Source organism: Trichoderma reesei (assembly GCF_000167675.1).
Source record: "Trichoderma reesei QM6a unplaced genomic scaffold TRIREscaffold_6, whole genome shotgun sequence".
Lineage (NCBI taxonomy): Eukaryota > Fungi > Ascomycota > Sordariomycetes > Hypocreales > Hypocreaceae > Trichoderma > Trichoderma reesei.
In genome coordinates, this window is record NW_006711153.1 from 477,935 (window position 1) to 502,487 (window position 24,553).

The 24,553-nt window shown below is 51.0% G+C and overlaps 4 protein-coding genes across 4 annotated transcripts; 2 read left to right on the forward strand and 2 right to left on the reverse strand.

Moving 5' to 3' along the window:
• Positions 1–6,189: 6,189 nt before the first annotated feature.
• Positions 6,190–7,805, reverse strand: TRIREDRAFT_105924 (glycosyltransferase family 1; the record flags this gene model as incomplete). The annotated part of the gene is made up of 3 exons (XM_006964217.1): positions 6,190–6,466; positions 6,545–7,201; positions 7,267–7,805. The coding sequence occupies 3 exons, from the start codon at positions 7,803–7,805 to the stop codon at positions 6,190–6,192; spliced, it is 1,473 nt and encodes a 490-aa protein (XP_006964279.1).
• A 1,061-nt stretch (positions 7,806–8,866) lies between these two features.
• On the reverse strand, positions 8,867–9,832 carry TRIREDRAFT_59368 (uncharacterized protein; the record flags this gene model as incomplete). The annotated part of the gene is made up of 4 exons (XM_006964218.1): positions 8,867–9,160; positions 9,225–9,323; positions 9,387–9,713; positions 9,791–9,832. 4 exons carry the CDS (start codon positions 9,830–9,832, stop codon positions 8,867–8,869), a joined length of 762 nt encoding a protein of 253 aa, XP_006964280.1.
• A 1,942-nt stretch (positions 9,833–11,774) lies between these two features.
• On the forward strand, positions 11,775–18,816 carry TRIREDRAFT_59482 (polyketide synthase; the record flags this gene model as incomplete). Its single annotated transcript, XM_006964057.1, has 5 exons — positions 11,775–12,075; positions 12,131–12,515; positions 12,598–15,734; positions 15,942–17,887; positions 17,968–18,816. The coding sequence occupies 5 exons, from the start codon at positions 11,775–11,777 to the stop codon at positions 18,814–18,816; spliced, it is 6,618 nt and encodes a 2,205-aa protein (XP_006964119.1).
• A 3,921-nt stretch (positions 18,817–22,737) lies between these two features.
• On the forward strand, positions 22,738–23,340 carry TRIREDRAFT_59759 (uncharacterized protein; the record flags this gene model as incomplete). The annotated part of the gene is made up of 2 exons (XM_006964058.1): positions 22,738–22,854; positions 22,936–23,340. The coding sequence occupies 2 exons, from the start codon at positions 22,738–22,740 to the stop codon at positions 23,338–23,340; spliced, it is 522 nt and encodes a 173-aa protein (XP_006964120.1).
• Positions 23,341–24,553: the final 1,213 nt, after the last annotated feature.

Below are 24,553 nucleotides of genomic sequence, written 5' to 3' on the forward strand. Positions count from 1 at the left end.
ACATGTACATACTCGTCACCCCCTGCCTCACCGCATCACAAGCCATTGACAAGTGCAGCCCTAGAACTTCTGATTTAGATGTGAATCAGAATACGAAATAATCAAGAAAAGAACGGCCAGGTTGAAAAGAAAAAAAAGGGCGGAGAGACGAGGGAAGAGGGTCAATTGACGTATGCAATGATTCACGTACCCGCTACAATGGCGGTGGGCGGCCTCATCCGCACCGGTCTGATGTCTCTTCAGGTACTTTCTACGAGAGCTGAGCAATATTACTACCATATAGATAGATCCTGACAAGAATGGAACGAGTCCCAAATCAATGCATCAATTGGTGGGTGGCATGTCTGTTGACTGGCGGCTAGAGCGCCGCGAGATAGAACGCAAAGGAACGGCAGAGAAGGGGGGGAAAAAGCAAAGACAGCATGAGGGGAAACTGGATAATAGCGCCTGAGATGGATGGATTTCCCGACAATGAGAGATGCCCAATTGCCGCTTGGGGCAAACTATTAATCATAGCATGGCAATCAGGCACAGGACAAGAGGCGTGTAGTTCGTAAATCACGACGGAAACCTACTTGTACTAAGACTGCTCCGTCTGCTCATCAAAGTATCTGATCGGGGGACCGTGAGGCAATTGGCCTCTCTCCAGCGTCGCAGCAGAAAGAGGCGCCATGGGCCATCTGAGGTCACGTAGCAGCCGTCAAGAGACCTCGATTGCATCAGTAGCACCGTCCGAGGCTCAGCAGAAACGGGCGGTTGACAGACTAGATGTGAGGGCTGATGGATACCTATTGGTGGGCGAGTGAGGCCAGACATGGAGGGGCATCTTCCTGGTGATAAAGGACAGATACTAGACGCGAGAGGAGGGGCAATTGGTCTATCACCCCTCACTTCTCATCGATAAGGGCCTCGGCGTAGCATCAATGTTCGGTCCATCTGGGTCCGGGTTGGTAGGATTGGACGATCAGAGAGAGAGAGGAGGGCAGTTCATTATGGAAGGCTACTGGAAAGAACTTGCTTGACTGGAACTTGTTTCTACCCTGGCATGCTCGGGTGATTGGCCGCGGAGAATATCCTGGTGAAAAAGGACAAGATGGACGAGGAAGACGGAGGGGGGAGATGGGACAAGAAGCGCTCATGCAGGCCGTGCATCTCGCGCTCAATGCACGCAGCAGACGACATGTACGACATCTCTGGCGGCAGTGGCGCGATACGGATGGACTGGACTTCAGCTCTGGCGACGATTTCCCCAGCGGCGGACGGGTGATGAACAGGTGGGCTGCGTCGGTGGGGTGACTTGGACGGCGATTGAGGCTTGATGGGGGGGGAGCCAAAGGGGGGAGGGGGAGTGGCCGTTGCAAGTCCGCAGAGGAACGTTTGAAGCAACTGGTACCGCAGAAACAGAAGCAAACGACGACGATGCTGCCGAGAGAGACGAGACAGAGCAGGGCTGCCCCCAGTCTGGACAGTCTTCGACTGACTCTCGCTCTCTCTTTGCAACCGTGACAAACCGTGACAAAGAGCCCGAGAATTGTCTTCACAGTGCCACACCCCCCATTGCCCCAATACCTGTACTAGATACCAGGTCGCCGTATCCATGTCCGTTGATCCCATATCTCGGTCAGTTCAGGTGCCTGATGCCCAATGGCCCCCCCGGACTACCTATTCTGGGCAACGACTAGTGAGGGAGCCCAATGGCGAGAGGCACGTCGTCGTGTTGGAAACGGGCCATTGCGGGAGCCGTGAACCCCCCTTCTCACATGCTGCTTGCGCGCTCTTTTTGCTTGCCATGCTCTCTGCGTGCATGTCGCTGTTATTCTGCGCTCTCGATCGGTTCCGCGTTGCCTTGGCGTGAACGGCAAGTCATCAATTGTACCTACAGGTAGCAACGGAAACCACTGGCCGGCGTTGCGTGTATGTTAGTCGTCGCCAAGCATGGGAGAGAGGGTCGGAGTTTGAAGATGGGACAAGTAGAAGAGGGATGACGACGATGATAACGACGAGCAAAAGAGGTGAAACATGACCGCATTCCAATTCCGCCACTTCCCCCCTCCGTCGTCAGCTCGTCAGTGACTGAAAACTGCACCATGCAAAGAGGCAAGCATTCCAGGTGCATATCGGAGCCGCCAATTGGACATCGTGTCATGTCATGTCTTGTCGTGTCTGCTCTGTTCACGCACCAGCATGTGCGAGGCACAGAACAAGGCAACAAGCGCACAGGCACAAGAAAGAACAGCAGGTACACGCACAAACACAAAGAAGGACAGACAAGGAGTTGAGAACAAGGACTCAACAAGGCAACGTGATTTTTTTTTTACTTGCCTTCTCCCCCCTCCCCAGAAGCAATTGTCCAGTAGCAGCTTCGAGGGCACACGCTCAATCCATTGGCCAATGAGTTGCGCTTCGGCATCCACACCGTAACTCGCGTGACTCTGTCCACCTGAGCGTTGCTGCCCCCCCTTTTCGGTCTTTTGGTAGGTGGTTTCTCGTCTCTTGTCTCGGGGCTCTTTGCCAATTCGATAGCAAAACCCCCCCTCTGCGATGTAGTTCTTGGTACTGTCGTGCAAAGTGATATGCGATAGAAGAGCGACTACCTAGGTATGATCTTAGCTTTCAACTTGGGAGCAAAAGCTCAACTCCTCTGGCGGTGCTATTGATCGCTCTGACAGCAGCAGGATTAAGTAGGTACCTCACCTGGTCTCAAGGCGCTTGTAGCGGAGGTACCTCCTGCTACCATCTGCGTAGCGGTAACCAGGGGATGATGATGGGCGTGTCAGCCGCGTCAAAAGAGGCAGCATCTGGATCTGAGAAAGCGTAAACAGCGTGCATGAAGACCGCAGGACCAGCTGCTACTAGTGGCACCGGCTAGCTGCTCATGCTACGCCTCCTTGAGCACAGGAAGCAGTGACACCAAGCCCACAGCAGAGTGAGTCACAAGATGGGGCTGACGAGGCCATCGTCGTCCTAGCATGACGGCCACTAAAAGGGGAGCCGAAGCTGCGGGATTGCCTCCATGCTTGTCCCGGCCTAGCCGCCCCGACGATGCGTGCTTGCGTTCGAGGTTCGAGGTTTCTTTTCTGCCTCAAGGCAGCCGTTTCTATCGATAAGCTGATTCGATTCAATCCTCTCCTTCAAGCTCTTGTTGGGATGCTCGTTCTTGTACGTCAACATCTCAATTTCGCATGCCGCGCGCAGGGCATCAATCATATCATCCAGACAGCGAGAATCAGTGCGCGGCTGCCTGCTGTTAGCTGTCCCCCATCCATATTTTCAGCTTTTACCAATAGAATCTGGCTACTTTGCTTCGGACAGATAAGTGCCTGCATAGGTAGGCACCTCATAGGCAACATGTATTATTGGATATTTCGTTTCCTCCTCGCCTAGCTGCGGCTGATGTCAGGAGGAATTTCAGCCCTGTTGCGGCTGGAATGTGTCTTGCCTGGGCCTCCTGCATAGTAGTTGACGAATACTGTCTGTCACCTGCATCTTCGGGGCGCAATTCGAGAAATTTCAGATACTAATAGTTCCACCGCCTTTTGTTTCTACCGTCATGCCATGTGAAGATTCGCAGTACTAATGTAAAGAGCTCAAGACATGCCGGACGTACGTCAACGTCATCGCAGCGGATGCCTTCAAGCCTCCTGGAGCGGGCGGCGGTTCGAGCACCTCGTTAGCTCGGGGTCGGTCTGATTCTGGAGTGTGGGGGAGGCAGAAGGATGAAGATGCAAGGCCAGGGAGGGGGGTGTCGTTAAGGCCCGCGAAGTCTCGACAGGTGACAAGGGAGGAGGAGGAAGAGGAAGAAGAGAGACTCCCGTCGCCGAAAAGTACTGACGAGTCCTCCCCCCCCCCCCTCTCCTCTTCGGACAGGGAATATTATAGGCACGACTTGAGCGAAGTGAGCGAGTGACACGAGATTGCAATATGATTGTTGCTGCCGATAAGAGGTCTGGACGCATCAGCTTGCTGCCAGCATCCGTGCAGTACATGTCCAGGAGCTACCTGACGTGGGAAATGTTTGGGAATCGAAGTCAGATCCGATGATTCCATCAATCTGCCCCAATCGCCCATCGATTGGCTTTTGCCGCCGCTCGGAGACGCAATTGGCGATTAGCAATTGGCGATTAGCAATTGGCGATTAACAATTGGCACTCGACATTGGCATTGGCATTGGCATTGGCACTGGTCGGGCATTGGGTTTCCAAGTCTCGGATCGGTCTTTTGTCGCGGCTTTTTGGGCAGCCCATCATGAGGACGCCAGGCCTGTCAGCCATCGTCATCGTCTCTCGTCAGTCTGACTCGCGCTTGGCAAAAGATCAGATCAGCCCGACTGGTCTGATTTGCTGATGCGGTCCAGAGTAATACATACATACTGCTTTGATTTGTTTTGATGTCGTTCAATTCGACTTGATTTGAAAAGCACACGCATTTCACGCACAAGCACCATCCGTTCGCACCGCAAAAGGGGGTCGATCCGGCCTGACCGGATCTCCTTTTGTCTTCTTCTTCTTCCCCCAGTCTTCCGGTGACCGTCAACACTTACCGCTTGCTCTTCGATCATCATCCTTCTCTTCCATCCCAGGCTGTCCGGGGAGATAAAAAGAGCGGCGGTTGATTGATCAGCAACCACGGGGTCCGTTAGCAGACACACCAGATAGACCAGATCACCACCCCCCCCCCCCCCCCCCCCCAAAGTCGGCCGGCTCTGTCCCTCCAGTCCCCTCAAGCCCTCTCCGCTAGCGCCCAGAAAGGGCCATGCCGTCCTCGACACCAGTATCCCGCGACAGCCCGCGCATGACACCCCAGACGCAACCCAAAGGTTGGGAGGGCGGGAGGGCATGGTCAGGAATACATACCTACATAGAAAGATATGGAGGAGGGCAGAGAAGAGGGCATTTCCCACCATCACAGACGGCCTATCGCGCCAACATGGTGAAGAAAGCGCCCGCCCGATTGGCCTCCTCCTCCTCCTCCTGTTTCTCCTCCTCCTTTCAAATCTTCCCTGGGAAGGGAAAGCCATACGATACGGGCCGCTTTGCGCCATAGTCTAGCGGGAAGTGATGCTTATCTGTACATCGTAGTCTACTAGTACTAGCAAGCAGCAGAGCAGGCAAGAGGGCTGCCAGGATGCGACATCGTGACAGGGACGGCTGATGAAGTTTAACGAGGTCACGGGCAACCTTTTCCTCCTAGTAGCTCTTGATGGACCAGTCTGAAGCCCAGTCCTGAGCTATTATGCGTGAGACACGCTGCGTCATTGATTCTATTTCGCGCCTCTCTCTTCATTCTCTTTATCTATTGCTGCTTCGGCTCCGAAGAAGGCATGCTCCCAGATCTAGTCCCCCCTCATTGGCACAAAGATGGACCAAGCCAAGAAGCAAAAAGATACCGATACCCCCTCCTTCTTCTTCTCCATCTTCTGCATCGTCTCCTCTTCCAACGGCACTTTGCGGAATTCCCTCGGTCTCGTGCGTGATGCCTTCCCCGCTTCCCATCTCCTCCACCCCAGTCTTTCCCACATCGCTCCCTCTATTCCCTTATCTTACTCCTGATCTTGTCTCCCAGCAAGCAAAGGGGAGAAAGCACGCAGAAGAGGGGGGGAAACAAGGGGGATGCGAGGCGCACCATGCAGCGTCTGCATAACCCGAGCGCGCCCCCCTATGCAACAGGGAATCTTCCCATGTGGCTGCAAGATGGGTCGGCCGCCTCTTTCTTGGGAGGCAAAAGCCCTGGCCAGACTGGGGCGCGCAGATCAAACGTGCTTTTCATGTCGACTCGCATTAATTAAGGCACAGGCAGATCGAGCAGTCATTCCACTATTCTCTTTAAGAATAGGTAGGTACAAGATGGCCGGCCATCTCTCTCGATGACGACAATGAGGCACTCACAGACTAAGCGCGTTGCACAAACTACGACGAAGCTGGCTGATTCGCAATGATTTCATGTTGTGCCGTCCATACCTAGGTAATCTAGTCCTTTTCGTAGGAAGTGGTAGTATACCCTAAGGCCCATTCCCATCCGTGGGAAAAAAATCCTTGTCAACATAGCAAAGAGGGCGACTTTTGACCAGAGTCAAGCCCTATTTTTGGTTCATAAAATCATCATCCATCCCATATCCCACCATGGCCATATTCCAGCCCTCAAAAAACAGGTCCTCTTGCTCTTCGCCCATTTTGTATGAACATTTCAGGTTCAGAGAAGGCTGCACTCATGCAGGATAGCAAGGGCCGCATTCTCAGCGCCGCTGCCCTTCTCCTGGCAAGCATGCTGCAGAATGATGGCCTTCTCCTTGATGATTGCTGCGCTGTCACCCATGAGAACGTCGAGCATTTCGCGAGAAAGCTCTCCCGAAGTCCAGTGAGGCTTGGTGGTCTTGTTGCCACAACGGCCGACGCCGAGAAGCTCAACACGCTGAGCGTAGTCGTAGTTGTCCGCCCAAGCTGGCAGGACGACCTGGGGAACGCCGGTGCTATATTTCACAAGAGATGTTCGTCAGCTGACATTTTTTCCCTATAGATAGATGATGAGGAAGTAGAATCAAACTTACACAACAGCCTCGTTGAACGAGCCTGCTCCGCCGTGATGGACAGAGCAAATGACGTCTCCAGTCTGGAGGATGGAAAGGGGCTCGGGTTGAATCCAGTCAACGACTCGGACGCGATCATACGCGAACTCCTTGCCAAGGACGTGGGCGAGGATGCATTCAGGCGCATAGATGGAGTATCTGCCCTTCTTCTGGAGCTTCCACAACACCTGAATCCGCTTCTTCTCGGAGTTCTGGTCGAAACGATCAATGACGGTCTTGAGGGCTTTCGCCATCTCAAAGGCCTGCGCCTCCGAGACCTTGACCAGAGCTCCCATGTTGACGAGGATCGTGTGTCCGTTGGCGAGCCATTCGGCCAGCTTCGGATTGGTCTTGTAGAGGGGAGCGTAGGCTCGAACCACAGGTCCGCAGGGGATGATGTGGGCAGGCACCTTGAGCGGATAGTCCAGCTCGGGAAGGCTGCTGACCAGGATCTTGACGCCCTCGGGGCGGTTGTCAACCAGGTCGGCAGGAGTTCTGATGACGCAGTGGGCGTTCAGGTACGATTGAACATCCTTTCTTTGATTGTCCTTCTTGAGGGCCCTAACCTGAGAGAAGGCATAGAAAAGATTCAAGGGTATCTGGTGCCACTGCACAGGGTACGAGAATCCAGAGAAGGGCCTGGGCGGCATCGTCAGTCTCATGTCATCGCTTGCAAGGACGAGTCGCTCCCTCATGTCACTTACGCTGGAAACTTCCAGAGTCCGGCGGCGCGAGGCTGCGAGGAGGCTGCGAATGTCTTGATGGAAGTTGGACCAAGGCAGATGAACTTGGTGCCCACATGGTAGCAGGCAGTCAGGCCCGCGGCCATGAGGCTATCAACGACGATCAAGTCTGGCTCGGTGTCCTTGATGATGGACACGATGGAGGTGAAGACGTCGACCATCTGGGGTCCCGTGTAGGGGACAGAGGTCGACATGGCGTCCTTTATGGCCTGTTGGGTATTCACGAAGCCAGGCTCCCTGGTGAAGGAGTCCGGGAAGTTGGCATGTCCCTGCGTGCGAAGGAAATGCTTCTGAAGGGCCTCGGACATGGAGATGCCATTGATTTGGTGATACGTGACGCCCTCGGGGAGTGCATCTTGGACGCCATCAAAGGTGGCGAGATGCAGGTCCAAGGCGACGTTGGCAGCCTTGAGGGCCGCAGCCGTGGCGAGGAAGGTGTTGATCTCGCCACGCTCGATGTTGGTGATCATCAGCACCTTCTTGGAAATCAAGGGAGCCATGGCGGTTGGGTTGGTCTCGTCTCTTGTCTCTTGGTCTCAGACTTTGTCTTTGCTTGGGTTGCAGGGTGGAAGAAAGGGTTGGAGAAGGAGGTTGGGAGAAGGAAGAAATGTCTCGGAGGGGGGGAGAAATGTCTTGGAGAAGGAAGAAGTGTCTGGCAGGAGATGGGAGAGGAGGAGACAGGAAGGAGAGAAGCTGCTCCTTCTTCTGGGGGCAGGCCTCGATGGAGTGAATTGCCTTTGCCCTGGCTGGAGCGTGCAGGTGCCTGGCAGCTGCCTCAAGTTTCCCTCACACGGGCCTCACTTTCCATCTTCTACTACCTACTACTTACCCGTATCTCCTAGGTAGTACCTACCTTATGCAGCAAACTCCAAGTGCGTCTATTCTGTCTCCTTCTCTCCGTGTCCATCTCTCCTCGAGTGAATCCGTCGAGGAGCTTCTGTTATTCCGGACCCCCGGATCGAGAGTCGGAAGCATTGCAAATGTCCTAGCCTCGCTCTCTTGTCTCAGACGGCTGTTTCGATACATTCGGTCTTCAAGAGTTGCTCCCTCTTCTCCCTTATCAATGAAATTGAACAAGTCAGTGTTGAGAGCAACATTGTTGATTGCAGCTTTGAACGCGTGTGCAAACAATCATTGGATATTGCTGGCCCTTTGAGGGCGTTGAACCTGTTCGTCTCGCTGCATGCGTGTCTGGAAAAGGACCGACTTATCGTGGGCTTTGCCAGATACCCAGCAATAGATAGACTCGGGCTTCAACGACGCCGTTTCCGGACAAAGGAACGAAAGAACCCCAACGCTTCTCAGGTCAAACCTTACGCGGAAGGATATTGTTCCCCCACAATGGCTTCCAGCCAAAGTGGGCCGAGATACCCCTGACCTTGTTCTCTCCATTGTGAATGCTCCTGCTAATGTGTTCAAGAACGCGGGAAAGCGGGAGAGCTACAACTGGTGCGAGACATCTTGCTTCATACCACTACTACTAGCTACCTTACTCACTGGATAGACCCGATACCCGTGTAGACTACTGACTGGCCCTGACTCGAATTCATAGCGTTCCCACCTAGTGAACAAACAATGCAGCTTGATCAAACGTCCTCTCAATCGTCTTTGCCAACTCCCCCACCGTCGTCTCGTCCCGCGGCACCGTGTGTCCTTTCCCATGATCGAACAAAATTGCCATATCTTCATCACACATGTCGTACAGCGCTACCGCGCCATCAATGTACGGATCGTTACAGCCTACAACATGGCACGTCGGAATGTCAATCATCTCGTCGTGCTCGTCTGCGAGCAGCGTCTTGACACGACCGTCGGCGATGCGAACAGGCGGCCAGCCCGCAAAGAATATGGCACACTTGCGCATGTTGTCAGTACGACGAGGGAAGCGCAGCAGGAACAAAGGCAATTTGGCATCTTACCTTAATGTGTCGAGGGCGGCCCTGCTCCTTGAAGAGACGCTGCTCTTCGAGGATCAGAGACGCTGCAGCTGTAGCCCCTTCCGAGTAACCAAGTATGGCCTTTGTCCAGCCGTGTCAGTGGTCAAGGAACTCCATAGCACACAAGACTGAACTTCATCTCACATCAATCTCCGGATCGTCATCCAGGAGCTGCAGAAGCTGGCTCAACGCCTTAGTTACAGCTGGGGTAGTAAACTGCTCCTTGTCGGCAACCAGCTTCCTCATCGTCTCTTCTGGGGAATCGCCCTGAGGAATGTCCCTAATCTTGACGACCATCTGCTCCAGCTCGCTCATGCCATCAACGTCTATGAATCGATACAGAGGTGGAGCGCCAAAATAGTCGTCAAAGCCAGGCGGCGGTATTGCGTTTGTGAAGCCATTGATCCATTTGAACTCAATGTCCGACTGCTTGATAGCATCGGTGAAGATGCCAAGCTGAACCTTGAAGTTCTGAGCACGTAACAAGACAAATTATTAGTGTATGAGAGCAAAACTCTTCAACGTTTTATTGATCCTTCCAAACTCACAGAAGCGCTGCCAAAGGCACCGTGAAGACAAAGAACCTTCATAATGCCCGATAATGATGTCTGGTACGGATGTGAGTGTGAACCGTCAAGCCAAGCTCCCAAAGCAAGAGTTTGTACGCCGAGAGAAAGATCTGATCCCTGACTTTATCGATACTGTCCCTCTTTAGTCTGTGAGAAGGTTCTTCTCCTCGTGTTGGGCACATGTGGAACATATGAATGTCACAATCTGGATCAGGATATGGAGGGAGAATCCCTTGATAGCCCCCCATCCCGCAATTTTGTAGGAGACGAAACGGGGGGCCACATAAAGTCGGGAAAATCGCGTCCAATCTGAGACAGTCCCGCAAGAACACGTCGCTTTCCACGCGAATGTGGTGGATTCAACCGCCGGTGGCCTCATAAATACCCCGAAACCCTACATTTTGCTCGTCGACACTCCCTGCGAGCAAGGAGTTGAATCTGCTGTCAGCATGCGCAAGGAGTACTAGGGAAGCATGCTGAAGCCTGCAAGCCCAGATTGAGCCTACAAATCATGTCAAACAAGCAGGCAAGCAAGCAAGCAAGCAAGCAAGATCATCAGCTCATCGTGGCAATACCGCCAGATATGCATGAGAAAGCCACGCTTGAAAGCCCGTCAAATGAGAATGTTACACAACTCAACGCCTCCGGGTAATCAGGCCGTGTCTGTATTCAGCAACAGGGGAAGATATACAGGAAAATACGCATGTGACCCGTGATTTGCCAGCCCTTCTTCTTCTTCTTCTTCTCCTTCTTGATCTCGCATAACTCTGTCAGGCACGGTCCCATTAGGGTCATTGAGTAACAAAACATCACTTCGTTGATATGCTTGTCATCCAACTCCAGTCATCGTTCAGTACTCGCCCGCTCAGCACATGTGATCATATCAAGGCTCCCATATGCCCTAAATAACCTGAATATTGCATTGACGTCTCTCATGTGTCATTCAAAGACTACACGGTCACGATTGATGACAGGTCGCATGGACCATAACCCGTCTGCGCCGCAAGGTTGAGAGTACCCCCGTCTCCTTGGTCATATGGAATGCTCCCTGCATTTGGCAATTTGGCCAGTGTGACACCACATGTAATATTGCAGTAAATCCGGCACAGCTGAGAAAGGACAGCATGCAGAAAGATAGTAAGCTCTTTGCTTTCATAATCGCGCGCGTATGACAGCAGTCAGAATCACGTCAACCGCCATACTACCTCCGTCTTTATCATTGCATTTGCCGGGTTTGGCGTATTGGACATGAATCAATTGTGCAAATTCACAAGCAAGTTCATTCGGCATGTCTCAGTTATCCGCCTCGAAGCCGCTCTCAATGGCCAGGGCGGAGTTTAAGAGGCATTTGAAAGGACATGGGTCGGCGGAAGGTTATCCGGTGGCTTGATGAATGCAGCAAATCAGAGCTCAAGGGGCCGGCTTCAGTAAGACATTCCCAACACGGACCCTTTGAGAGCGGCCCCTGTTATTCAGTCGTAGGACAAGAGAATGGCAGATCGACTGCCCCCTCTCCTACATACAGCATTCCTGGGTGTTCCACGAGCTGACTTTCTGCCCTGAGCTTCCTGTAATCACCGACCCTGCGGTAGCGTGGTGCCGTGCCTTGAGGCCAAACCAATTGTCGATGCCCACCAACCATGAGGTGTCTGGCTGATGTTTCTGGGACATGAGGGTTGCGTTGGTCTGACAGTTGCATTGCGGTTCCCTTTTTGTTCTGACATGTCTCGTTTTGAGGGCATGCCTGTCTTCTAATCTGCGAAGCTGTAGCTGATCTCCAGGAGCAATATGAAGATGAGGTGTAGTGTATTAAACCATTGACTCCGCACCGACTTTTGCTTTTCACTTCGCGCTTCCCTTCAAACCACGCTTCAAGGGAGGCAGGGCGTAAGCGTTGCCACGCAGAGCTGTCCATTGACACTTTTGACGACTTGGCAAACGAGTCTCTCTCGCGCAGACCAAGATGTCGTCCTCGAAGCAGGACATGGATCAGCAGCGTCCGATGCCCATTGCCATAATCGGCATGTCCTGCCGTCTATCGGGAGGCGTCTCGACTATCGACGACTTTTGGACCATGCTGTCGCGATCCCGTGATGGTTGGCGGCCAATTCCCGAGGACAGATTCACGACCAAGGCCTTCTATCACCCGGATCCGCAGAAGAAGGGGTGCTTCAACAACCGAGGTGGCTATTTCATGGATGGTGACTTGTCGACCTTTGATGCGCCATTCTTCCACATCACCAAACAGGAGGCCGAGGCTATGGGTATGAACATCTTCTTGTCCTTGTGCAGCACCAGCAGACTCACTCTTGTCGGCAGATCCTCAACAGAGACATCTCTTGGAGTGCACATATGAAGCTCTGGAAAATGCTGGGCTTCCCAAAAACGCTGTTTCTGGAAGCAACATGGGCGTCTTTATCGGCGGCACCTCGTCGGACTATCGACTCGGCACCCTGAAAGAAGTAGGCCAGATACCCATGTATGATGCCACGGGCAATCATCAGTCCATCCAAGCCGGACGCATCTCGTATTACTTCAACCTTCATGGCCCGTCATTCGCCGCGGACACGGCCTGTTCGTCTGGGCTATACGCACTTCATTTAGCTGTGCAGAGCATCCGCTCAGGGGACTCGGACTCAGCAATTGTCGCGGCATCAAGCTTGCATTTGCAGCCTCACGATATGATTTCCATGTCCTTGCTGGGGTGAGTGGCCTGATTTCTTTGATCCAAGCAAGCAACAGCAAAGCACGATGGGCAGGAGGAGCGTTTGTTGACATGATCACAGTCTTTTTAATGAGCATGGCAAGACCTTTGCTTTCGATCACAGAGCAAAGTCTGGCTTCGCTCGAGGTGAAGGCACTGGCTGCCTCATCCTCAAACCTCTTCACAAGGCTCTGGAAGACAACGACAAGATCTTCTCCGTCATCGTGAACACTGGCACGAACCAAGATGGTAAAACGACTGGATTGACAAACCCCAGTGGTGAAGCCCAAGAGCGTTTGATACGCGATGTCTACGCCAGAGCCGGCATCTCTCCCGAGGACACCGGCTATGTGGAAGCTCACGGAACTGGGACGCGAGCGGGAGACCCCATAGAGGCCCATTCCATATACCGCGTCTTTGGAGCCGGCCGTACGAAGCGCACGCCATTATACATGGGTTCCGTCAAGTCAAATGTCGGCCATTTGGAAAATGCAAGTGGCATCATATCCGTCATCAAGGCGTCCCTGATGCTGGAAAAGGGCTTCATTCTCCCCAACGTCAACTTCGAAAAGGCCAACGAAGCCATCCCCCTCGACAAGTGGAACATCAAAGTTCCGACCAATATACGGCCGTGGCCTCGCAACAAGCGCTTCGCCAGCATCAACGGCTTCGGCTTCGGAGGTTCCAATGCGCACGTCGTGCTGGAGAAAGTCCCATTTTCGATAGCCGATCTCCCTCAAGAAACCCAGAGCAACACCGCCAGGCTGTTTGTCCTATCCGCCCATGATGAAAGTGCAGCCAAGCGAGCGGCCGAGCAGCTTGGCGTCTATGTTGAGCAGCATCCCGAGGTCTTTCAGAAGCGCCTGGCGAGCGACATGGCATACACTCTGGGTGAGAGGAGGACACATCTCCAGTGGCGCATTGCAATCACGGCATCATCGTGCGATGAGCTTGCGAATGCTCTCAACGGCATCGGAGCAACTCCTACAGTCTCCTCCAGAGCACCCAAAGTGGCTTTCGTATATACCGGTCAAGGAGCTCAGTGGGCAGGAATGGGCAGGGAACTCATGGAGAGCCATCCGATATTCGCCAACACCGTCCGAAGATGCAGTGACTATCTGCAGGAAATTGGTGCCGAGTTCTCGCTCCTAGACGAGCTTGCCAAGGGCAAAGAAGACACTCTGATCAACGAGGCGCACATCTCGCAGCCTGCTTGCACAGCGATCCAGCTGGGCCTCACGACGCTCTTGAAAAATTGGGGAGTCACGCCATCGGCGGTCATTGGTCATTCCAGCGGAGAGATCGGGGCCGCTTTCGCCGCTGGTGCCATTGGCCTCGAGGATGCCATGTCTGTTGCCTACTGGCGCGGAAAGGTAGCCTCAGGGATGAAGATCAAGCACCCGGATCTTCGAGGGGCAATGTTGGCGGTTGGTGCCGAGGCCGGAGAAGTCAGGAGCATCATCAAGTCCCGGGGCGTCCGGGGTGTCGCCGTGGCCTGCGAGAATTCCCCAAGTTCCATCACGGCTTCCGGGGACGAAGAGGGTGTCGACAGTCTTGCTGCAGAACTGGAGCGTCGAAGCATCTTCAACCGCAAGTTGAGAGTGAATATGGCATACCACTCTGCCCACATGCAGCTGGTTGCAGATGATTACAAGGCAGCCATCAAATACGTGGCACCTCAAGCAACCTCTGGCGTCGAGTTCTACTCCTCGCTGATGGGCTGCAAGCTCGAGTCGACATCGTCCCTCGGTCCATCTTATTGGGTCGAAAATCTGACAAACCCCGTGCTCTTCTCTACAGCTCTCAAAGAGCTGTACCTTGGCGAGAAGCCAGACGTCATTGTCGAGGTCGGCCCTCATTCAGCCCTTGAGGGCCCTATCAAGCAGATTTTGAAGGCTATCAGCCCTGAAGCTGCCAAGGGAACCAAATATTTCCCTTGTCTCGTTCGAAATCAACACGCCACCTTTACTGCTTTGAGCTGCGCAGGCAATTTGTTTGTCAAGGGCCACGCAATTGACTTTGGGGGGCTCAACCATCCGATTGAGGGCGTCCAACCGCCTGCTGTTGTTACAGATTTCCATCCTTATCCTTGGTCGCAACACAAGTACTGGTTCGAACCTCGTTCGTCGAAGCAGTCGCGCCAGAAGCCTTTTGCACGCCACGACCTCTTAGGCCTCTTGGAGGACTCATACAGTGAGCTTGAACCGAAATGGAAGAACATCATCTCGACAGATGATGTGCCATGGCTCAAGGACCATCGGATGCAGTCCTTGGCCACCTTCCCCTTGGCAGGTTACATCTGTATGGCCGTGGAGGCGGCATCACAGCGGGCTCAGTTGCGAGGTATCCCAGCCGAGCAAATCGAAGGCTTTCGTCTGCGTGAGATTCAAGTCTCCAAGGCCCTTATCCTCGATGACGGTGCTCCGTATGAGACTGTATTCTCATTAAAGCCTTATGCGGAGGGTACAAGGTCTGATTCGAATGAATGGGATGAGTTCCGCATCTCGTCATGGACCTCAGCTAGGGGGTGGCTGGAGCATTGCAGTGGCCTCGTTGGAATCAAGAAGGTTGTGGCGATGAACCCAGTAAGTTCTGGCCAGTTGCGTGCCGCGTCCAGCCGCCGCCAGCACATCATGAGCATGAGCTGCCAACAGATACCCCTGGACAACTTCTACTCCGAGCTGGGAACTCGCGGAGCTGGATATAGCGGAGTCTTTCGCCTCTCTCCAAATGCCGACATCAACATTCATCAGCAGTACTCGACTACCACATTGGCCATTCCTGACACTGCGGCGACGATGCCTGCTTCATTCGAGTCAGCATCTCTTGCACCCGCAGCATTTGTGGACCTGTTGTTCCAGCTTACCTTTCCGATACTCGGCGCCGGCAGTGGCGAGATGCCCTCTCTCTTCATGCCATCAGCCGTCAAGGAGATCGATATAAGCAGCGAGTTACCAAAGTCTCCCGGCGAGCGAGTGCAAGTGGTTGCTCACGGCTGCCCAAACTTTGCCGCTCCTGGACCTGTTGACTTTCTCATTGATGCGTGGTACCGCGATGCCCTTGAGCCCGTCATCAAGATCAGCGGCTTTAGAATGACGCCAGTAAATGGTGATATGAATGAGAGTCCAAGCCCGCGATCTATATGCTACAAGGTGCAATGGGAGTCCCTTGATGAGATAAATGAAAGACTGGAAGGGGAAGGATCGAAACCGACGTCCGGTGAAAATGGACATCTGGATGATATTCCTTCCAACGGGACGACGACAAATGGCAATGGGAAAACCGGCCATCTCGAAGCACCTATTCAAGGTCTCGGAGAGGAAGCAAATGGCACCAAGCTCAATGGTAATGGAAGACACAGGGCCAACAATCCCCCTGAATGCCCAGGAGCCAAGAACGGCACTAAAACTAGCAACGGCAACGGAGCGAGTGGTGAGGTTGTGGTGTCGGGTCAAGTCAACAGCCTAGCCAATGCCGAGTTCGTCCTTGTATCTCGTCATGATAGAAGCGATCCACTGGTAGAGGCTCTCTTCGACTTGCTAGAGCTGCGTACCGCCAAGAGGCCACGACTCGTCAACTTCGTTGACCTTGATCCTGAGCCCACTTCTTCTTATATCTGTTTGACAGAGATAGATGAGCCGCTCCTTGCCAATATGACACAGGAAACATTCGAGAAGGTGCAGACTCTGCTCACCAACTGCCAGTCAGCGCTTTGGGTGACCTCGGGAGCATATCGAGTCGCAGAACGTCCCGAGGCCAACATCTCGCAGGGGCTCCTGCGCACTGTCCGCTCCGAGGCAAGCAAGGCCGTAGCCTCTCTCGATTTAGACCCCCATTCTACCCTCGATGTCCGTGACACAGCCGAGCTCATCCTTCGTGCCGCCAAAGTCTCCATGGCAATCCCAGAGGGTGATACCCCTGTGGACTATGAGTTCGCCGAAGAGGGTGGTAAGCTCATGGTTCCCCGTCTTGTCAAGCAGAGCGACATGAACCTCGCCATCTTTCACGACACAGAGGCCTCGGCCGCACCGCCATATACGCAGCCATTTGAGCAGCCCGGACGACGGCTGAAAGTTGCCGTCGGTACATATGGCGCTCTCGACTCTCTATATTGGCAGGACGAGCAGGAGACGGCCCTGAGCCCGTACGAGGTCGAGATCAAAGTGGCGTGCACGGGTATGAACTTCAAAGATGTAGTCATTGCCATGGGTCAAGTGGCCAGCCCGTATCTTGGAGTCGAATGCAGCGGCGTGATATCTCGAGTTGGTGCCCACGTTCGTTCCCTCAAAGTGGGCGATCGTGTCTGTGCCATGTCTCTGGGCGCCTACAGCACGTACACCCGGTGTCTCGAGACCAGCGCTGCTGCCATCCCCAGCAGCATGAGCTTCGAGGTGGCCGCTTCCATTCCCGTGGTGTACTGCACTGCTTATTATGGCATTGTAGACCTGGCCCGGCTGGAGCATGGTGAAAAGATATTGATTCATGCTGCAACTGGTGGCGTTGGTCAAGCGGCCATCCAGCTCGCTCAGATGATAGGTGCCGAGATATATGCCACTGTTGGGAGTGCAGACAAGAAGCAGTTACTGATGGAGACGTATGGCATCCCTGAAGATCGTATCTTCTACAGCCGAGATACTTCGTTTGGCCCAGCTATCCGAGAGGCCACCGGCGGCCATGGCGTCGATGTCGTGCTCAATTCGCTGGCGGGTGATCTCCTTCGCGAGACATGGGAGTGCCTTGCACCGTTTGGCCGCTTCATCGAGCTAGGGAAGCGAGACATTACGAAGAATACAAGGCTCGAGATGGCCAAGCTCGAGTTCAACTGCACATTCAGTTCAGTGGACCTGACGCTTGTTGCGGCAGAGCGGCCCAAGATTATGGAGCGCACTTTTGCCTCCGTCATGCGTCTCCTCGAAAGCAAGACGATCAAGCCCATCGGGCCCATCACATCTGTGAGCATCCAGGACGTTGAAGCTGCACTGCGCAGGCTGCAGAGCGGCAAGACGACAGGCAAGCTGGTAGTGACCCATAGTGGCCAAAGCCAAGTCAGGGCCACGCATCCTGCACCTCGCTCGGATATGTTGGAGTGCGATGCGACATACCTCGTCATTGGCGGAACAGGCGGTCTTGGACGCTCTATTACAAGACGGATGGTAAGGCGAGGTGCTCGTCATATCATCCTGCTCTCTCGGAGCGGCAAGATTACGGATGAGGTGAACAAGTTGATGAAAGAAAGCCGCAGGCTAGGTGCCTCGATATACGTTGTGCCTTGTGATGTTGCAGACGCGGAGAGCGTTCGGTCGTTGGTGCAAGAGCTGCAAGATGATATGCCTCCGATCAGAGGCATCATTCACGCTGCCATGGTCCTCAGAGTATGTCCCCCCCCCTAAGGATGCACCCATCGGGTGGCATTTGCTGTTGCCTCGTGAAATGTCGCTAACCAATCGCATAGGACGTCCTCTATGAGAAGATGACATTTGAAGACTACCAGGCCGTTGTCCGAAGCAAAATCTCCGGGGCGTGGAACTTTCACACCGCACTTATCGATACTCCTCTCCAGTTCTTCATTGTTCTCTCGTCCGTTGCTGGCATCGTTGGCAACCGGGGCCAAGCACACTATTCCGCTGCCAACACGTATCTAGACGCCCTTGTCCTGCACCGACGCCGTAAAGGCCTGGCAGCCGCCTCTATTGATCTGGCCGCGGTCGAGGGCGTGGGTTACCTCGCTGACAATGCGGCCAAGATGTCCCAGGTCATGAGGAACTTGTCCGATAACACCGTGGGCGAAGCTGAGGTCCTGGCATTGATCGAGTCCGCCATGACGGGCAAAGTCGAGGGCTTCTGCCAGGGGCAAGTGGTTACTGGGCTGGGTTTCGACAACGCATCGTCAATGCCGTTTTACGCCTCGGATGCCAAGTTTTCTTACCTCCGCGATGCTCTGCTCGCCTCATCAGCCGATGCAGACAAACTGTCGGGATCTGAGGAGCTGTCCATCTCTCAGCAGCTCCGAAGATGCACGACCGAAGAAGAAGCTCAAGACGTCGTGACGCTTGGTCTTCGAGACAAGCTCGGGGCCATCCTGATGCTGCCGGACGAGGTCATGGCGGCACGGCAGGGAAACACGTCCATCACAGCCTTTGGGCTTGACTCGCTCAATGCCATTGAGCTGCGGAACTGGATCGGAAAAGAGCTGCAGGCTCATCTGCAGGTTCTGGAGCTGCTGACGAGCGGACGAGTGGCGGATCTGGCGGCTCTGGTGCTGCGCAAGTCGAGGATCGAGGGAGTCTGGACGAAGGAGTGAGCATAGCAAGGGGTTTCTTTCAGATGTTGTGTTGTGAGTGTGATGATAGGTATGAATACTAGGTAGGGATAGTTGTATCGACAGGTTTCTTGGTAAGGTTAGGTAGTCTATTGCTGTAATAATTGACTTTTTTCCGTTATTTCCCAAAAGTTGCAGAGGAATGTGCCTTCCTTTCAGAATTGAAGACACCCCACATCCTCATAAGCGAGACATTGCCAACACGTCGTTCTTGCCTCTGTCAACCTTCTTACTGTACCTAGTTACAACCTTCGAACAGCCAACGAGGTACAATGCTATTGCTTTGAGGCATTTCATCTCGGTTGAACATGTACCCGTAATCCCTTTGCCAGTGAAGAGAAAACCCGAGGCAAATCTCTGAAAATCAAAATACACTGAAGCCAAGCTTACCAAGACAATCCAGTGGGGAAATCTGCCGCAAGGGGACATCCAGGGGACATTGAAAAAGGCAGGCGGCATCTTCCGTGGGCGCTAAACTCTTCCCAGCTAAATTTGCCAAATGGAGAAGCGGCAGCCATCGACCCCGCTTACGTACTCCATCCCAGGCCACCCCTATTAACACCGGGTAAAATGTCTATGGCCACCGGGTGGAGCAGACTAAAGGTCTTAGTTTAAGACGGCGCCGCGCTAACCAATCAGTACCTAAAAGAGCCCTATTTTCCCATATAAATTAATATACCTCTCTATAGCCTTAACCAGCCTAAGAACACAGGAACACATATAATATATAACTACAACTCTTATATATAGATTTAAAGCTATTTACAGTCCTAGAATTAAAGGCATTGCTTATATAGCTAAAGGCTTCTTATATTACCCTGCTGCTGCTGCTGCCGCTATATGCGCTGCTGCTAACCTTACCCCTCTAACTAACCTATAGCATTAGGATTTTGCAGTAAAAATAAAGTCTTAAGCATAATCTAAGGAGTTAAAGTTAGCAGGCTAGGGTGGCTGCCTTTTATAAAATTAAGGCTATTAGTAATAGGTAGCCGCAAGCCCGGCTCTTTAAAATAATATACCCTGTTAATATAACTAGACTAGTAGCTAGGCCTAGATAGCCTTAAAGGCTCTTGCAGCTTAAATCCTAAAGCATGCCTTTATAATAATAACTGCTTAGCAGCTAAGCGCTAGACTATCTAACGCTAAATGTTTATATATAAAGGGACAGGCTCCTGATAGATTATAGGCATAGGTTATAGTGTTATAGCTAGCTGTATAGCGTTTTGCATAATTAAGGCTAAAGCCTTGCTTAGGAGTAATAGAATATAGGCTGCAAGAGCGTTTTTAAAGGCCTCCTTATACCTCCTGGCCTATAATAGGCCTTATATACGCAGCGGCAGTTATAATGCCTCTAAGCTTAGCGGCGGCGGCAGTCGTAATGCCTCTAAGGTCGCTGCTGCTAGCTGTGATGCCTCTAAGGTCGCTGCTAGCAGCTCTAGGGCGGCAGAGATTAAAGCTCTGTTATTTTCTAGTTGTTGCTAGTAAGGCATCACTTAAGGATTACGCATTTATTAAATAAGGTCTATTTTAACTTATTTTCCTATTAGAATAGTCTGTTAGAAGGGAAATAAGCATATTAATAAAATCTTTATAAAGCAGCTACTACTAATCTTAAAAACCAAGCTCTAGCAGTCTTTTTATAAGCACCTAATAATAAGTCCCTTTAACTTAAAGCTTTAAATAGCTAATAATAATATAACAGTAAGGAAGCCTAAATTATAATAAAAATAGGCCTAAGCAGTAAAGCAGCTTATTTATAGTCTAGCCCTGTAATAGCCCTGCTTTTACTAAGTTATATTACTCTTAGATAAGCCTTAGGCTCTTATATAAGACTTTTTTAATAGCATTATTATAAAGGCTAAAGTAATAGGCATTATAATTATAGCAAGCCTTATAACTAACCTGGCTTTTATAGTTATTAAATATAATCTTCCTCTGCTATAAGAGAGATTTAATAAGGTTATAAATAAAGTAATTTCTATTATAAAGGAATGTTTAAGAGCTAGAGTGCTAAGCCTTATAGGGTGATGTTATTATATGCCTAAAATTATAATATCTTTTTATAAACATAAAAGCCTATTAAGCCTAGACTTTAATATAGGTCTTCTTAATATAAGAAAGAAGGTCTTCCTGCTTTTAATAGTTAACTTAAAGCTTTTACTATTTAATAAGGAAGTCGGCCTCTATAAGTGTATAAAAAAGATCCTTCTAATCCTTAAGGAAGCGTTCTTATTACTTACTGCAGTGCGTTTCCTTTCCTTTAAAGACAGCAAGAATTTTACTGCTATTAGCCACCTAGCGTATCTTAACGCCTTTAGTAATGTTTTTTCCTATATGCTATATATATAGTTACTGCTATATGTTTAGAAAAGCTTCCTAAAGCCCTGCCTTTATTATAGCATTAAAGTTTAAGATAATAATAAGAGGATTAAGGGCAGCTTTATCTTTAAAGTTATAAAGAGAGGCATAGTAGTAGAAGACTTCCTTTAAAGTATTTAAAGTCTATTTAAATAGCTTAGAGTCTTTATTTAGTAATAAAATAAATATAACTAAGAAGATTATGCCTATAAAGGTAATCCTATTAATCTCTAAAAGCTTTAAATTATATTAGTTAGTGTTATATATAATATTAAGTATTAGAAGGTCTAAAAATTAATACTAAAGCTAAAGATTGCAATTTACTAAGACTAATAAATACTATAAATAATTTTAAAGGTCTAGTATAATTTAATAATAAATATTATTATTATAGAGGGCAGTAATTACAGCCTAGGTTAATATCTAGCCTTAAAGTTTATTATTAAGTAGCTCTTGCTATAAGTTTAAGAGATCCTTTTTAATAAGAAGGATTATAGGATATTATATCTTAATAGTCTTACTAATTACCCTAACTATAAGGTTTAAATACCCTAGTAAGGTTATAATTATCTCCTTCTACTTATTAATTAAAGCGCTGTGCTAGTGCTTAAGAAAACCTATTACTAAGTTATATTTATAATTATAGCTGCTATAAATAACTTCTAGGACCTAGAGATTATTTAAGGCCTTCCTTTAAACTATCTTTATTTTAAAAAGGCATTTAGTGCGTCTTATAGTTAATTTGCATAGTTTAGCAGACTTAGACTTATAGTTACTATTTCTATAACTATATATAATATTATAATAATGCAGTAAGTTATTTTTATAAAACATTACTTATGCCTTAACTAGAATATAGCCCTTATCCTGCGTATAGTCTTAAAGAGCTTTAAAGGCTGCATCTGCTAATATAAAATGCTTATTTATTAGCAGGGGCTAGAGTGGCATTTTTGCAGTTATAAATGTTATTAATATTAATAATGGTTTTAAACGTATTATGTTTTAGTGTTTTTTTTTTAGTTAATAGCCTCTTGGCCGTGTTATGTGTGTTCCTGTGTTCTTGGGCTGGTTAAGGCTATAGAGAGGTATATTAATTTATATGGGAAAACAGGGCTCTTTTAGGTACTGATTGGTTAGCGCGGCGCTGTTTTGAACTAAGACCTTTAGTCTGCTCTACCTGGTGGCTATAGACAATCTGCCCGGTGTCGATAGGGGTGGCCTCTATCCCAGCCTTACCAAACGGACTTGTCAAGTTCCTGGGCTAGTGACATCATGGAAGCAAAACTACCCTGTAAGACGAAAATTACTGAATGGGGAAATGGGAGAGAAGGCGGCGATGGAAGGGTGTATGTCATGTCGAGCTGTGGAAGCGAGATTCTTTCGACGGTGAGGTTGATAATGGGAAATGTGTTGAAGATGCCTTGTGCAGGATCTCATGAGTATATATATATAGACAGGATGAGTCTCAAAGACTATGGATCAATCACCATTGAATCAACAAGCAACACTGCACTGAACAGCGTTCACTAAACCTCTTCGTTCAACATGGGCAGCAAATTTCAAACTCAAAGTTTCCCTCTGTCCGGAGTCGCTCGAGATGGCTGGTCTACCGATACTGAGGCTACAGCTACTTGCTTCTGCGGTGCTGTGCAAATAGCATTTGTACGCTCACAATATCAACCCCATCGTCGGAGCCTTGCGAAGGTTCTTGAGTATGTTACTGACCTGTTGTCAAAATAACAGCCCACGGAAGCCCCAGGCCTCATCAACACATTTGTCTGCAACTGCTTTGACTGCCGCAAAGTCACCGCCTCCATGTTCGCCTCCAACTTCACCGTCGACAACTCCTACATCAGGCACCTCCGGGGCGAGGACAACCTCAGCCGCTGGGGTCAGGACAAGACGCCGACTTCGGGCACTGAAATGGCAAACTACTTCTGCAAGACCTGCGGCACTCTCATGTATCGCAGAAGCGCACTCTCGCCTGACAAGAGCTTCATGAGAATCGGCACGGTCGATGATTTCACGCTGCACGAGACAAAGCTACGGCCGCAGTATGAGATTTTCACGGCTTCTCGTGTCAACTGGTGGCATGGAGTGGAGGGGGCAAAGGCGCTGCCGGGACCTTTTACCAAGGCGAGCAATTGACTACTAGGTCCCCATGGAAAGACGACGAGGCTGTGATGGGTGAACGTGAGGAAGATTGATTCATCTACCACATAACACTGGGCCGGCATAGATCACATAGACTGAGACAATAAGAGCTCATTCCTTGACAATTGAATTGTATGATGGATCAAACGTACCATTGCTTCCAAGTCGTACTATGGGGGAGTAGCACTGAGAGAATCAATGAGCACATCGTACTGTACCTTACCGAGAGCCATCTTGGAGCAGGCTTTTGATTCCACAACGTTCCATCTATCTAATGGTGAAAGACTGATGGAAAAGTACTCGTATGTTCTCTCAAGCAAATACCGAGGTAATGTGGTCAACCGTTATTACGTGTGGTGCCTGTCATACGTTGTGCCACCCAAGCCGTGGCCACGCTCCCGCCCTGCATTTGGCTGCATAATACGACACCAGCTGCATCGTCGTCGCGCTCATCCCACAGCTCAGCCCTTCCATGAGACGACACGATGCCCGATTATTGGTACCCGAATGGAGCGGAAGTGTTCTAGACTTGGGCACCTCCAGCCATGCCGCCGACCAGCCGCCAGTGGGCTGATGCCTGAGCCAAGCACGCATGATCTCATTCAATGTGAACAAAATTCAGCCCCGAAGAGGAGGAGGAGCAGGAGGAGGAGGCACGGCTCGGAAGTCCTCTAGTATTAGGCCAGGTCCGAGCCAAAACACCATGCCACTTGCATCCTAGCATTGCCGTCTCTGGCGAATCCCAGCTTCGGGACTCGTCTGAGACGGAAACCCCCGCATCCCAGAAATACGATGCTTGGCGCGTCGATCCCGGCAAAATGTCCCTCCGCTGGCGGATCAGCATTGCCTGCCATACAGCCGGAGCTTCCAGACGTGAATCTATTCTCGTCGTCATCCGCAAGCAAACAACATGGGCCATCAGCTTCATTTTACGCAATCGAATACTAGGAAAAAGCAAGAGAGCATCCTCCGGCCTCGTATTCGACTGTACAACCCGCCTGCTGCAGCTCTCAGCCGCATCGTGCCCTTTTCACCGCTCAGGTCGACGCTGCTTTGGGTATCGTGGTGCTCGTATTTCGAGAGGCTTTAAGCTTAACATGGTATCGTGGATAGTGCAGATCCCTCGGAATGCGTGAGGCTACGGCGATATGCTGGCCGGCTTGGTGCCAGCAGTTTATGCGTAACGAGCAGGAATCACACGGGATGC